General features: G+C 50.2%; 1 protein-coding gene across 1 annotated transcript; it reads right to left on the reverse strand.

The window, feature by feature from the left end:
• Nucleotides 1–3321: 3321 nt before the first annotated feature.
• Nucleotides 3322–11242, reverse strand: LOC142915355 (uncharacterized). The gene is made up of 2 exons (XM_076061196.1): nt 9948–11242; nt 3322–4498 (listed from the first exon to the last, which is right to left on the reverse strand). The coding sequence occupies exons 1-2, from the start codon at nt 11019–11021 to the stop codon at nt 4364–4366; spliced, it is 1209 nt and encodes a 402-aa protein (XP_075917311.1). The 5' UTR covers nt 11022–11242; the 3' UTR covers nt 3322–4363.
• Nucleotides 11243–15680: the final 4438 nt, after the last annotated feature.

Genomic DNA, 15680 nt, shown 5'->3' on the forward strand with positions numbered 1-15680 from the left:
ATCGGCCTCTGTGGAGGAGGCTCGTGAAGGATGCTACTGGGCAGTTGGAGGCAGTCGCCCTCCAACAACAATGGAGGACGGAGGAGCGACGCTCAGAACAATGAGCGGAGTGCCGGGTGGCTAAAGCACAGCAGGTTGGCACAGTAGGGGGCACAGGTGGTGCATCAGCCAGTCATCTCAGTCAGTCGACCCGTGGCACCTGGGTCTGCCCCGTGACCTCCTGCCAGCGGGCGTTCGACACTTCACGTGGCCTCAGGGTGCACATAGCCTGGCACAAGCGTCGTGGTGACGTCACCGCCACTTAGTGGCGAATGGCGGTTGTTGTTGTATGTGTGTCTGTGTGTGTATGTGTGTGTATGTGTGTATGTGTGTGTATGTGTGTGTATGTGTGTATGCATGTGTGTGTGTGTATGTGTGTGTATGTGGTTTCAGGAAAGGGCGGTCCTGCACAGATGCCATATTTTCTGTCCGTCTGCTACAGCAGAGGTGTAGGGAATTCCAACAAGACCTACATCTCTGCTTTATTGACCTGGTCAAGGCCTATGATACCATCAGTAGGCCTGGGCTCTGGGTCGTTCTTCGTGCTTTTGGAGTACCTGACCCTCTGCTCACGATCATTAAGGACCTTCATGATGGTGAGCGGGCCCGGGTAAAACTACGTGGCCGGGAGTCAGAGACATTCCCTGTACACCTTGGGGTGCGACAGGGATGTCCTCTGGCTCCCACATTATTTAACATCTATTTTGACCACGTAGTTCGTGAAGCCTTCAATAGCTGTACCGGGGGAATCTCCATATGGTACAGATATAATGGGAGGCTAATCGATGCCCGGGTGCGGTCAAGGGATGGCTCCCTATTGCTCAACCACGTTATGTATGCTGATGACTTGGTAATAGCTGCTCAGTCAGAGGAGGAGTTGGAGACGCTGCTGCTGAGACTGGAGCGTGCCACTAAGAGGTGGGGCCTTACCATCAGCCCCACCAAAACTAAGCACCTGCCTGGGTATTTTGTACCATCGGACACTCCACCTCCACAACTCCCAATCGGTGATGGGGCAGTTGTGGAGAGAGTGGAGAGTTTCCCATACCTGGGCAGTGTGCTTATGACTGGCTCCAGTTTAACAGCAGAGGTCTCACTCCGAATCAGTCGAGCGGCAATATCTTTTCATCGGTTGCGTAACGCTGTGTGGAAGCTACCTGGTCTGTCGCTCCGCACTAAGCTTCAGGTCTTCTCGGCCACGGTCATTCCCTCCCTTCTCTACGCTTGCGAAACGTGGACCCCCCTAATGGAACATCTTCGCCGGTTAGAAACATTTAGGCTGGCCTGCCTACGATCCATCCTGGGTTTAACCAGACTGGATTGTGTGAGGAGCTCACAAATCCTTGAAAGATCTGGGCAGGGTCCCATCGGTGAGCTCCTCCGGCAGGCAAGGCTGCGATGGCTGGGTCATGTAGCCCGCATGCCCAGCCACCGCATGCCGAAACAGCTTTTGTTTGGCCGGATTGAGGGGGCTAAGCGGGCGCGGCACGGGCTAGAGAAGAGATGGAGTGATGTGGTACAGGAGGACGTGGAGCTGAGTGGACTTGCCGATGACTGGTACCAGCGGTGTCAAGATCGGCCTCTGTGGAGGAGGCTCGTGAAGGATGCTACTGGGCAGTTGGAGGCAGTCGCCCTCCAACAACAACGGAGGGCGGAGGAGCGACGCTCACAACAGCGAGCGGAGCGCCGGGTGGCTAAAGCACAGCAGGTTGGCACAGTAGGGGGCACAGGTGGTGCATCAGCCAGTCATCTCAGTCAGTCGACCCGTGGCACCTGGGTCTGCCCCGTGACCTCCTGCCAGCGGGCGTTCGACACTTCACGTGGCCTCAGGGTGCACATAGCCTGGCACAAGCGTCGTGGTGACGTCACCGCCACTTAGTGGCGAATGGCGGTTGTTGTTGTATGTGTGTGTATGTGTGTGTGTATGTGTGTGTGTATGTGTGTGTGTGTATGTGTGTACGTTGAACTCTTTCTGTCACACCACCACCGCACGTTGCCCAACCGTGCTGAAAGACGACAACAACAAGCGGCAATTCTAAAGAGTTATCGGTGTAGTGTGTGTTCATCAGGTGAAGGGACGAGACTGTCTCGAGGACAGGCCACTTGTGTTGTGGCCGAAACGTCGTGAGAATTTTATCGTGTTATTTTATTTTATTAATTTATTACTTTATTCTCATTCTACGTGGTGACTTTACCGAAAGAACCAAAGAAGATGAAAACGCGTGTGTAGTGACTGCGACTGTCACCGCGTGGTGCCGGGCTTACGAATCCACGGCGGACGATGCGTTGGCATCACGTGCGGCCTGCTCACCGGGCGTGGCGCCGCCGGGCCTAGCGCGGGGCCTGGCTGAGCGCCGGTCGGCGCGGAGGCACCGCGAGCGGCGTGCGGCGCGGGCCAGCCGGGCTCGCGTTGGGGCACGACACGCCGGTTGACCCGCCGGCACGCGGCCGGACGACGTTGGAGGGGGGCCGCCGGGCGGTCATGTGGCGTAGAGGAGCTCTCGGGGAGCCTTCGGGAAAGAGGCGGAGAGATCTGGAAGGTGGGCGGGGCGAGAGGCGGAGCCGGCCCCGGCCCGGGCCGATGTGACGGGGGCCCCGCGAGGGCCCCGGGGTTCTTCGTGTTGCCAGCGATGAAGATCCACGTCGGGGGGAGAAGCCTCTAGCCACGCGGTCTGGGACCCAGCTCAGGGTCCGGGCCGGGATAACGAGCCGTGTCCGGTGCTGCCGTAGCGTAGCTAGATGGGCGTTCAACACCCAAGCGTGGCTTGTGTTATGTTGAGTCGGTGATGTGGTGTTGCTCCCGAGACAACGTCTGCGACTCAGTTGGAGTCGCTACATATGTGTTTATAAAACATGTAATAATAGTAGGGCTTTTACCCTTTTTTTGGGAACAAAACTGAAACCTTTTTACAAGGATTCATGCTGCTGCATTAACCACAATACCTGCAGTCAAATTGCAAACAAAAACACACTGATATTTGTGGCATTGTCCTTGAAACTGATTGGTCCACACCAAGGGACGGCTTTCTTTCTAAAGGACAATGCATCATATATTATCATAGTATGTGTTTTGTTTGCATTTTGACTGCAGGTATTGTGGTTAATGCAGTAACATGAATCCTTGTAAAAAGGTTTCAGTTTTGTTGCCAAAAAAATGGGAAAAACCCCTATTATTATTACATTTTGGTACTGGCAAAGGAGGTATAATGAGGATAAAAAAACATGCATTTGAACAAACGCAACAATCATCCGGGAAAATTGTTCTCGGAGCGCAGCTAGAAAAAAAAAGCACAAACGTTTTAAGAGACGCAACATATCATTTACTGCAGATAGTTTCACATCAATCACTCAATCTCGGTCAACGCTCACCGCCACTATTGCCAGACATTGTGTAACAGGTAAGAGGCGTAGCCCTGCAATTCTTACCCGTGCCACTGCTGACAGATGGGGCTCCACGAGAGGGGGCTCTGGAGAGCCCCTTTGAGGCGGGCGGGGGGGGGGGGGGTAATTTTGACTCTTTCACGTTGGCCAGACGTCTTCGAAGAGGATTTTGTACACGATACATATATATACGTTATGAACCTGTGACCAATGCCGACTGTTACACTAATAGGATACTCGTAAGCAATGCGTTAGGCTTGACAGGAATTGAACGATGTGTTGTACCGCACATTTTCCACGAATGCTCAGACTACTTTGGTGTGTGTGCATGTTGTATACTCCCCACAGGATTATAAGATAGGCGTCGTTGTGGTCTCATAGTTCAACAATCTTTAGGATCCGACGGTGCATTCCATAACTAAAGGTTAATCCTCTGTTCATAATGATGTCGTTTTTGGTTGCTTAGTACACTGAGTGAACGTATTTCAACGGAACATGAAAATGACTTTTTTTTATGTGACTGAGCGTACCCAGCTATATTTTCACATAGCTCAGTGCCATGATACTATTACTCAGATTTATGTTCCATTAGAAGTTAAGATTACGGTTAAAAGTCACGACTTACTTGCACGCACTTTACGTCGGTAACGCTAAACACACAAACGTTCATTGTGAATGATCAAAGACAACTGTCTGACGTTGTGACTTAAAAAAGTGTTTTAACAGAAATTCAGGCAATTTAAAACAACACGTCATCACAATTTCTTGGCTGTACGTTCTGTTTGTGTGTAACCAGTTTTCTGCGGCAAGACTTAAAGTCAAATTGCGTATACGCACTCAATAAAATGCATCCCACGACAATTATTTTTGTGGAATTTCTTTTTTAAAACATGAACATTTAAGTTTGTAGTTGGCACGTTTTTAACGCGGCAATGAAAGTTGTTTAAAAGTCAAAAGCCTCTGTCTCTCTCTCTGTCTCTCTCTTCTCGTCTCCACTGTCGCTGCCCGTCGGAGCTCGGCGTCTGCGGCTCCTCTCATAGGTGGGCGTCCCCGGCCCGAACGCTCCCAGGAAGCCCTCCTGTGTGGCAGCAGAGAAACAGAACGAAAAGAGAGCCCCATCATCATCATCGTCATCACACAGCTGCTGCTGCTGCTGCTGCTACTCAGCCCCGAGCTGTAAATGCTCTGCTGATACGCATGGCATTGTCCTTGTGCTGGTCGCCTTTTGGCGTTGTTCTCTGATCTGATACTTGGTGGTGAGTCACTGGTAGAGAGACACTGGGTAGTGAGACACTGGGTAGTGAGACACTGGGTAGTGAGACACTGCGTAGTGAGACACTGGGTAGTGAGACACTGGTTAGTGAGACACTGGGTAGTGAAACACTGGGTAGTGAGACACTGCTAGTGAGACACTGGGTAGTGAGTCACTGGTACAGAGACACTGGGTAGTGAGACACTGGGTAGTGAAACACTGGGTAGTGAGACGCTGCTAGTGAGACACTGGGTAGTGAGACACTGGGTAGTGAGACACTGGGTAGTGAGACACTGGGTAGTGAGACACTGCTAATTAGACACTGGGCAGTGAGACACTGGGTAGTGAGACACTGGTTAGTGAGACACTGGGTAGAGAGACACTGGGTAGTGAGACACTGGGTAGTGAGACAATGGCTAGTGAGACACTGGGTAGTGAGACACTGGGTAGTGAGACACTGCTAGTGAGACACTGGGTAGTGAGACACTGGGTAGTGAGACACTGCTAGTGAGACACTGGGTAGTGAGACACTGGGTAGTGAGACACTGATAGTGAGACACTGCTAGTGAGACACTGGGTAGTGAGACACTGGGTAGTGAGACACTGGGTAGTGAGACACTGGGAAGTGAGACACTGGCTAGTGAGGTACTGGGTAGTGAGACACTGGGTAGTGAGACACTGCTAGTGAGACACTGGGTAGTGAGACACTGGGTAGTGAGACACTGCAAGTGAGACACTGGGTAGTGAGACACTGGGTAGTGAGACACTGGGTAGTAAGACACTGGGGAGTGAGACACTGCTAGTGAGACACTGGGTGGTGAGACACTGGGTAGTGAGACACTGCTAGTGAGACACTGGGTGGTGAGACACTGGGGAGTGAGACACTGGGTAGTGAGACACTGGGTAGTGAGGCACTGGGTGGTGAGACACTGGGTAGTGAGACACTGGGTAGTGAGACACTGGGGAGTGAGACACTGGGTAGGAGTCTAGGCCATAGAGAAGACTGCTTCTACTGCTGTATCTGGTGTAGGCCGACCAGTTCTCAAAGACAAAGCGTGTGCACTGAGCGACTTCCGAGACACATCGAGTAGAAGGCTTCTTATTTATTAAGAGCACACGGGGCGACACACTTCGTAACACAGCTGCACATAGACGATCCTAACACACAGCCCTTCTCCGGCATACGCTGCGCCAGCTGTCCGACTAGCGTAGCGGCGGCGGCAACGGAGAGGGTGTTGCAGAACAGCCACGTGGTCGGAGACGAAGGGATCACGACGAGCAGAGACGCAGCCAGGACCCAAGACCCGCTAACAGCCCTGAACCTCTGGTTTCGGTCTCCCTTATATATGCCGGGCGTGGCCAAGCTCCACCTCTGGCCACGCCCCTTTCCAAGCTCCACCACTGGCCACGCCCCTTTCCAGAACCTTCGGGCTGGTTCATCCCCCGCTCCTCCTGATGTCGAGGGGAAATGGGCGAGGACTGTGGCTCATGCAGCTGCAATTGGCTGCTTTGGGTACGCGGTCCAGACCTATCCCCATAGACCCTGGCTCACAAAGTAGGTGTTCAGGCTGGCTGAGAAAAAAGCGACAGGCTGACTCTCATCGTCTGCAGCATCCCACGTCAGAGAATGAGGCTTACCGCAGCCTTCGCTCGGAGGTTCGGAGAGCCGTGAGGCACTGTAAGGACGGTCGGTTGTCGCGGGTTGCTAAGGAGATGGAGTCTGCCTCAATGGCCCATGATCACAAATCGCTCTTTAATTCCATAAAGAAGTAACCTGCAGCACCACACTTATTACTATGATTAGGGGAAAGAACGGTGATCCAATCTCCGACCCCCAGGAACGGGTTTGCAGATTTGCTGAGCATTTCTGTGAGGTCCTGGAGGAGGGGAAATCCCTCAGCCTGGAAAACATCGTGGCACAAAGTGGGGATAACCCTGCTGAGGCTGCGGTGCCTCAAAGGTGTCGAAGAAGTCACCCCCTGTGAGTGGCTGGCTGAGGTACCATCTGTTGAGGAAGTACTTAAGGCGATCCAGAGCCTAAGACCAGGAAAGGCAGAGGGCAGAGATGATCTCCCAAGCGAAATGCTGAGCGAGGGTGGCGTTTGTTGAAAAGTTTTGTCCACACAGTACACGTCTTTTGGCGTTGCTGAAACCGTTCGTTGCCCGTCCCGCGCTCATGTTGCTGCTGTGATAGGTTATTGTCTTTTATAAATTTGAATGGCGACCCTTTATTTATTTATTTATGCATCTACGTAGTTGGTTTACATCATGTAATTAGAAATGGCAGTACGGGGATTCAACCGCTAGGTGGCAACCACAGCATTGCTTTGATGATCCGGAGTAAGAGAGAGAGAGACGCCTATTAGCATTGGACACGGAGTAGACGACAGTGGTAGCTCAAATGACAGAGGACAATTATTTACTTATTCAGTTTCTCAACGGGGATAACTACCCCCCCCCCCAAACCATCAACAAAAGCAGTGGCCATTTATCCCCACGGCTGAATCATTTTGGTGGCGCATGCCAGCTTTACCACGTTCGCCGCTTGTTGCAGAAATTCACCGTTCAAATCCGGCACTCACCCTGCTCACGGCTGCCGTTGCATTAACCGTAAACATACGCGCCTTCCACTTGACAGTCGGATGTTAAAGACCTCGCAACGTCTGTCGCAAGATCACGCCATTGTGTGCTGCTGTCACGGTCCCGATTTGCCAAATAAAAAAAAATGACCCGCAGATTGTAATAGACAGCACTCGTGGAAGACCCCTATGGCTGAAGTATGGCAGGGGCCTCCTGAAAGAGTCATGATACTCATTGAGGTTGTCCTTGATAAACAAGCGAACACCTGGAATTACACGCAATTTGGATGACTCTCAGCGGCGAATAATATCTGAACCGGTCCTAGGTCCACACTACTTCACAACCCACACTGATCAGCATGGTGAAGTATGGTCAAACAACCTAAATGACCCAACATGGTGTAATCAGACCATTATTCAGCAGTATTTTCACGAAAGGGCTGGTGGGAAAGCATGGCCCAACAATTCCCATGACCAATACTGTTGGGGAATCCTTCATCCAGCGGCGGATTGACAAAGTGCCGCATAAATCTTTACTGGTGTGCTGCATCAGCAACCGTGATAAGCAGTGCATATGAAGAAAGAAACACCTTGATTAAAAAAAATCTTTAACTGAATTTTTTGCCCAGCTGTCCTTTGTTGACGACGTTTAATGGCGCTGATGCATGTATAATCCATTAACAAGCAAGCAGTGTTGGTGGATAACACAGGCATTGAGATGCCATGCTGTGCAGCCGCCCACCCACCTCCAAGGCAACTGAATGCTGTGTGAAGTGTAGCAGACAGTACAGTTCAGCAGTTTTCAAATAATTAAATCGTGGACATTTGTCAATCCACTGCTAGACAGATGGATGCGTCTGTGCCATGTTGGTCACAATGGTTGTATGACCATACTTCGAGGTGGCGAGATGTTAACTACCTCGCCTGGTATATAGGGGGTCGTGGGTTAGATCCCGACCCTTACACGTGTATATTTGGAGTTTTAATTTCTCTCTCATCGTGGTCGCATAGATTTTTCTCCGGGGCCTCCGGTTTTTCCCTCTCCACATTTAGAATCAACGTGCGTTTATAGAGTATTTGGCTGCTATAAATTTCCCCATGATGAGCCACTTCGTTGAGCTATCATTTGTGATAGCCAGATCGTTTATAAAAAAGAGCTATATAGCTCTGGGCCTTACCTGGTGAAATATATATTTTTAATTTAGTTTATATGGTGGAAGCCAGGGACTAGTTCAGATATAGCTCCTCACTGTGATGTTAGCCGTGGCTGGGAGTTGAACTAGGGTTCAATCGTATGGTGTGCTGACCACTATGTATTTTATAGCTTTATTTTGGTGATTTCTAAAACAGATGGTTAAGCCATGTTTCTTGCGGAAGTGCGGAGTTGGCCTGATAACTTGAATCTAACTTGTCTTCTGGTTGTTATTGTTTGTCTTGCATCACACTGGGATTTTTGCACACAGCGTTGTAATACGGTGTTTTTTTCTGTAAGATTTGCTGGTTTATCCAGGATGTTTCTGTTGCGCGTCGTCGTCGCTTTAAGATGTTTCTCTGTTCATACTTTGTTGCGGTTGCACCCGACTCAAGAGCCGCATGGCTCACAGGGCTACACCTAATGAATGAAACTTGAAAACTTGAAAATGCCCTACATGACATCATAACAACAGTCTGGACCACTGGACGGGTTCCGCAGGATTGGAAGGATGCCCTGGTGGTCTCCCTCTTTAAAAAGGGGGACCGCACAGACTGTAACAACTACAGGGGCATCTCACTCCTTAGTGTGCTGGTAAAGGTCCTGGCAAGGATTATTTAACATCGCCTTGCCAGGCATGCTGAGGAGAGGCTTACGGAGCCCCAATGCGGTTTCAGGAAAGAGCGGTCCTGCACAGATGCCATGTGATCTGTCCGTTTGCTACAGCAGAGGTGTAGGGAATTCCAACAAGACCTACACATCTCTGCTTTATTTACCTGGTCAAGGCCTATGATACCATCAGTAGGCCTGGGATCTGGGTTGTTCTTCGTGCTTTCGGAGTCCCTGACCTGCTGCTCACGATCATGAACGACCTTCATGATGGTGAGCAGGCCTGGGTAAAACTACGTGGCCGGGAGTCGCAGCCATTCCCTGTACACCTTGGGGTGCGACAGGAATGTCCTCTGGCTCCCACATTATTTAACATCTATTTTGACCACGTAGTTTGTGAAGCCTTTTCATCTGGTACAGATACAATGGGAGGCTGATTGATGCCCGGGTGCAGTCAAGGGATGGCTCCCTATTTCTCAAACATGTTATTGGTGGTGGTGTTGGCGGTGGTGGTGTTGGCGGTGGTGGTGTTGGCGGTGTTGGTGGTGGTGGCGACGTTAGTGGTGTTAGTGGTGGCGACGGTAGTGGTGTTGGTGGTGGCGGTGGCGACGGTAGTGGTGTTGGTGGTGTTAGTGGTGGCGACGGTAGTGGTGTTGGTGGTGGCAATGGCGACGGTAGTGGTGTTGGCGGTGGTGACGGTAGTGGTGTTAGTGGTGGCGACGGTAGTGGTGTTGGTGGTGGCGACGGTAGTGGTGTTAGTGGTTAGTGATGGCGATGGTAGTGGTGTTAGTGGTGGCGACGGTAGTGGTGTTAGTGGTGGCGACGGTAGTGGTGTTGGCGGTGTTAGTGGTGGCGACGGTAGTGGTGTTGGTGTTGGCGGTGTGTAACCCCTCACCCAGCCTCCCTGCTCCATGAGCCACGGCTTGCGTGTGATCAACAGCACAGCGGCCACCGCGTCTGTCAAGGGCCACGACTTCTCCAAGTCGCCCAGACGACCGGAGGCCCTCAAGCTCTTCACGAGCAGCGCGCAAAACACCACCATGGACAGGACGCCTTCCCAGTTCATGGGCCCGCCGGCGAGAACCTTCCAGGCCATGGTCACGACCAGCCGGAGCGGCTCCGCCTCCCTCGCCAGCTCCTCCGTGCGGCTCGCCAAGTCCGGGATGGAGGCTTCAAGCTGAGCGAGCAAGATGTCCCCTTGGGTGTCGAGCACCTCCTGCAGCTGCTCCACACGCTGCCGGACGAGCCGCTGGGAAGCCTGGAGCTCCGACTGCACCTCCTGCGCCTGCCGCCGCAGTTGCTGCACCTGCCGCCACAGTTCCTGCCAGTTCTTGAACTGCCGCAGCTGCTCAAACTGCTCGTGCTGCGTCAGCTGCAGCTGCTTGAACCGATGCATTAGCTGTAAGTCCTGGAGCCGATACTGCTCCTGCACCTCCTGGAGCTGCTGCTCCTGCACCCCCTGGAGCTGCTGCCGCTCCTGCTGGAGCCGCCGCACGAGCTGCTGTTGCTGCTGCACCTGCTCAAGCTGCTCCTGCACCTCCTGCACATGCTGGAGCTGCTGCTGCCGGAGATTCTCCGCCCGCTGCTGCTGTTGCTGCTGCGCCAGCTGGAGTTGTCGCTGCACCTTCAGGAGCTGCTCCGGCAACTGCTGAAGCTGCTGCTGGTGGTGCTGGTGCAGTCCCTGCTGCACAGGCTGCTGGTGCTGCTGCTGCAGTCCCTGCTGCACAGGCTGCTGGTGCTGCAGTCCCTGCTGCACAGGCTGCTGGTGCTGCTGCTTGTGGAGCTGCCGCCGCTGCTCCGCCTGTTCTGTCAGGTGAGCCACGTAGCCGGAGATTAGATCGGAGGTTACGATGGTCAGCAGCTGCATCGCTTCATCCTCCTCCTCCTCCTCGCCGCCGCAGCAGCCGACCCTCGCCTGTATCCCACCCGCAGAATGCGACGCGGCATGGGCAGAGGCCGCAGGCTGCATGGCGGTGTAGGCCTCAGTGGCGGGCGTTGACGTCGTTGTTGCTGATTCCGCTGCTGCGGGGTCGTTGATGTCGCGAGGCAACTGAGGAGGTGGAGGAGGGGGACGAAGTGGAGGTAGAGGAGGTAGAGGAGGCAGAGGAGGTGGCGACTTCGCGCCTCGCTGGGAGCTGTTTGGCTTCTCCCTCCATTCAGATTTGGTTCTCGGTGATGGCGTAGGATCGATCCGTGGATCTATTCGGTATCGAGGGAAATCGATTCCTCCACGTTCGAATCGACTTCGATTGCAAGCCGTCGGTCGATTTTGACCTCGATTCACGATCCGCACGCGAGGGGGCGGGGCCACGTGGGTGGACGTACAATGCAAAATCAGTTCTGAGACAGAGTTCATAGTTCAGTTATTTGGTATAGCCCTGTGAGCCATTCGGCTCTTGAATCGGGTGCAACCGCAACAAACAAAAAACATGAACAAGAAAACATCTTAAAGTGACTTTGTGTGACTGTGCAAACAGAAAATACAGGAAAAAAATATCAAAATATTCAAGCAGCAATAGCACCGTACACCAACGCTGTGTGCAAAAATCTCAGTGGGATGCAAGTCAAACAACAACAACAACCACAAGACAACTAAGATTAAGGCCATCAGTCTAACTCCGTACTACAATAAACAAAAACATGGCCAAAACAAAAAAAAACTTTTCGAAATCACCAAAATAAAAGCCATAAATGCAATGTAACAGTGATCATAGGGACTGTGACCGAATTTTTAACAATAAACTACATAAATAAATTATAACACCAAAATCTAGGGCCATAATTTAGGCCACTGAATAGCAGTGGCAGCTAGGGTTGTACAACTCCTCTAGAGCAGTTTTGAGTGAAGATCTCATAGGTAGTGATTTAAGTTGCAGTTTATTGGCAATAGCATTCCAGACCCTGGGGGCATCAATAGCAAAAGCTCTTCCTCCAGTTTTTGTACGGCAATAGGGAATGTGAAGCTGGTAAATGAGCGAAGACCTGAGGTCAAATTTGTTCTTTGAAACAGAGGAGATCCAGTAGTCTGCGGAATTTTTTGTAAGTACATCGTGAATAAATAAGATCTGGTGCACAAGCCGTCGAACATTAAGAGATGTTAAGTTTGACCCAATGTAGAGATCACAGTGGTGAGTCCTATATGGGCAGTTCAATGCAAATCTTAAGGCCGAGTGATAGATGGAATCAAGCTTCTTCAGTACAGTACTTGGGGCTGATTTATACACGATGTCACAGTAGTCAAGTAGAGGCAGTATGGTAGCTTTTATCAATTCCAAACGGAACATTGATAGAGACCCATAGACTACTCATAGAGACCCATAGACTGCTCATAGAGACCCATAGACTACTCATAGAGACCCTTAGAGTACTCATAGAGACCCATAAACTACTCATAGAGACCCATAGAGTCACTGCACAGAGACCCATAGACTACTGATAGAGACCCATATACTACTGATAGAGACCCATAGAATCACTGCATAGAGACCCATAGACTACTGATAGAGACCCATAGACTACTCATAGAGACCCATAGACTACTGATAGAGACCCATAGAGTACTGATAGAGACCCATAGAGTCACTACACAGAGACCCATAGACTACTGATAGAGACCCATAGACTACTGATAGAATCAGAATCAGAAAGGGTTTTATTCGCCATGAAAGTTCACACCGACACGGAATTTACTTTGGCAGGATGGTGCATACATTCAACATATAGGAATCTAAAACCTTCAATAAGTTTTAAACAAGTCTTACTATAAGGGTTAAAAGTCTAACTAACACACAAGGGGCTGAAGTATATGAAATTGAATAAATATCGAATATAAAATAGCTTTAAGATATAATTTAAAAATAAAAAATACAAATAGGTTAACATAGTTAATATCGGCAAGGTGTCATTATGTAGATAAAATGTTAATATCAGTGTTAGCCCTTGGCCTTGTTTAACAGGCCAGCAGCAGATGGGAAGAAACTGTTTTTATGACGTGAGGTTTTGGTCCTGATGGACCAAAGCCTTCTGCCGGAGGGGAGTAGCTGAAACAGAGTGTCCAGGGTGGGAGGAATCGGCCACAAATCTTCCTCGCTCGCCTCATGGTCCTTGTCGTGTGCAGGTCCTCGAGGGTTGGTAGATTGCAGGCAATTACCTTCTCAGCAGTGTGGATGATACGCTGCAGTCTGCTCTTGTCCTTGGCAGTGGCAGCAGCGTACCAGACGGTTATGGAGGATGTGAGGATGGATTCAATGATCGCTGTATAGAATTGCACCAGCATTGTCTTTGGCAGGTTGAATTTCTTCAGCTGCCGTAGAAAGTACATCCTCTGTGCAGTCTGCTTAACAGCGGATGTCAAACAAGCCACTGTGTCACTCACAACGCACATTGCATGTTGGTGTCACGGTCAAAATTGTGGCAATTCCAGTAACACTATCCAGAAACTCCACAGGGAGATGACGCGTCAATGATCGCCCCCTACCGACAGACTCATGTCTCGTGCAGGCCGGTGCAGGGCCACCTTGTGCTACACAGGGGCAGCTGCCACTAGGGGGCGCCCTTCCATTGTTTGAGATGAGGTTCGATACGAAACACCGAGTTGGTGAGGCAATTAGGCAAGCGACTTATGAGTGCAAATGTGTTGTTTATAACGTAGTGAATGCTTGGGAGCTTAATTGTCTCTCGCTCCTGCTCACAGATTTACCCAGCCCACAGCTCCACAGATACCAGCCGCTCCTCCTGGGCAGGTTCGGTTACGTACCGTGCGAAATAAGTTCCAGATACACACACAGAGACTCACACAGAGACCCATAGATTATCACGGTTGGCTAGGTATGGTGCGAAAGAAGTTATGTACACACACACAGAGACCCATGGATTAACACGGTTGGCTACGTACGGTGCAAAAGTTACAGATAAACAAGTTTGAGTCGTGGGCCGTGGAAGTTGACCGGGCGCGTGTTGCTACTGACAGTCGTTGAATACGGTTGGATAGACGCTGATAGAGAGACACACACACAGACAAGACAGGCGGACAGACACAGACAAGAGGAACACAGAGACGACAGAGAGACACAGGCAGAAATAAACACAGAGGCAAACAGATGACACAGACGGACAGAGACATGTTGAATCGAACACACTGAACTTGCTCCATTGAAAGAGATTCCTCGATCTTCGCAATGCCCGGAAGTCATTCTTATTTTTATTGATTTAATTGTGTGTGGTGTGTACGTGCAAGCAATGTGGGATATCGATGTACACAGATATGAACAAGATCAGCAGACAAGACGTCTTTAATTTAATCGGTCTCTCCACGAAACAAAGGAATGTTGAACACGAAATATGAATTCCACGGCCTTCGTGCGAGTCCATAATTACTGCAGCATTGCTTCAGTGCAAGCCAACTGTGGACCGGTTTTGGTGGACAATGTCTCAACAGCAGTGGGGCTTGCTTCAAGCCATGGTTGTGAACATCCAGACGTTAATCAGCAAGGAGCACTTCTAGTCCGAGCTCGACAAAATCTACGTCAACACGTAAGACAAAATTATAATTCGTGTTGTAGAGAATGTATCTCCTCTACGTGTAACTTTAAGGTGGTATGCCTTGTAACTGATGAATGATCCGAGTGTGCTTCCTATGTCAAAGACAACGAGTTGCTCCAGATGCTTCCTGAAACACAAAAATAGCCTTTGACCTTTATCACAAGAACAACGGGTCTCACCTGAGTTATCTATACAGGTTACTTCCAAACACACACACACTTTGTCCTAACATCACTTATTCAATGTTTGACCCTTATAAAAAATAAAGTGATGCATGTACACACAATATCAGACAAGTGTTCATTCTAAATTATTGACAGGAATTTTAACAAAATTTAATTACTGCAGTGAAATATACTGCATCAGATAACATCTGATTAAGAAACTATTTAAAAAAAGATATGCAGCGTCTGCTTAACAGTGGATGTAAAACATACTATTGTAGTGTCATTCAAAACGAGGCCATTGCATGCTGGCGAATTCTAAACATTAGCGACAAATTACAAAACTGAGATGAAACATCAATCATCGCCCCCTACTGACAGCCTCTTGTTCACATAATCTTTGGTTCTTTCAGTAAAGTCACGTAGGTAGAAAAAATAATAATAGATCACGACGTTTCGATTGTAACACAAGCAGTCGTCCTTGGGCGGAAAAAATAATAAATGCAGGCCGGTGCAGGGCCACTACCCTGTGCCACACAGGGGCAGCTGCTACTTGGGGATGCTCTTCGAGTGTTTCAGACGAGATCCAAAACTCCGAGTTGCCGAGGCGATTAAGCAAGCACCGAATGAATGCAATTATTATAACATAGTGAATGCTTGGGGGCTTCTTGGCTCTCGCTCCTGGTCAGAGATCTCCCCAACCCACGGGCCCACAAAGACTGGCCGCTCGCTCTTACTCTGCAGGTTGAACCTAGGAATTGAGTGTTCAACTTCACATTCTTTTCATTAAAGGCAAAGGTGCATCTATTGTAGCGACCGTCTCAAGTTTACACATCTACCGGGTCTCCATTTGACTTTGTATTGTCTAGGAGCAAGTCCACCCACACCTCCACTTCCATGAATTGCTGGGAGTTGCCTCGCTC

Source organism: Petromyzon marinus, unplaced genomic scaffold (assembly GCF_048934315.1).
Source record: "Petromyzon marinus isolate PM22_M1 ecotype Great Lakes invasive population unplaced genomic scaffold, UKy_Petmar_22M1.pri1.0 PM_G_Scaffold_3, whole genome shotgun sequence".
NCBI classification, from domain to species: domain Eukaryota; kingdom Metazoa; phylum Chordata; class Hyperoartia; order Petromyzontiformes; family Petromyzontidae; genus Petromyzon; species Petromyzon marinus.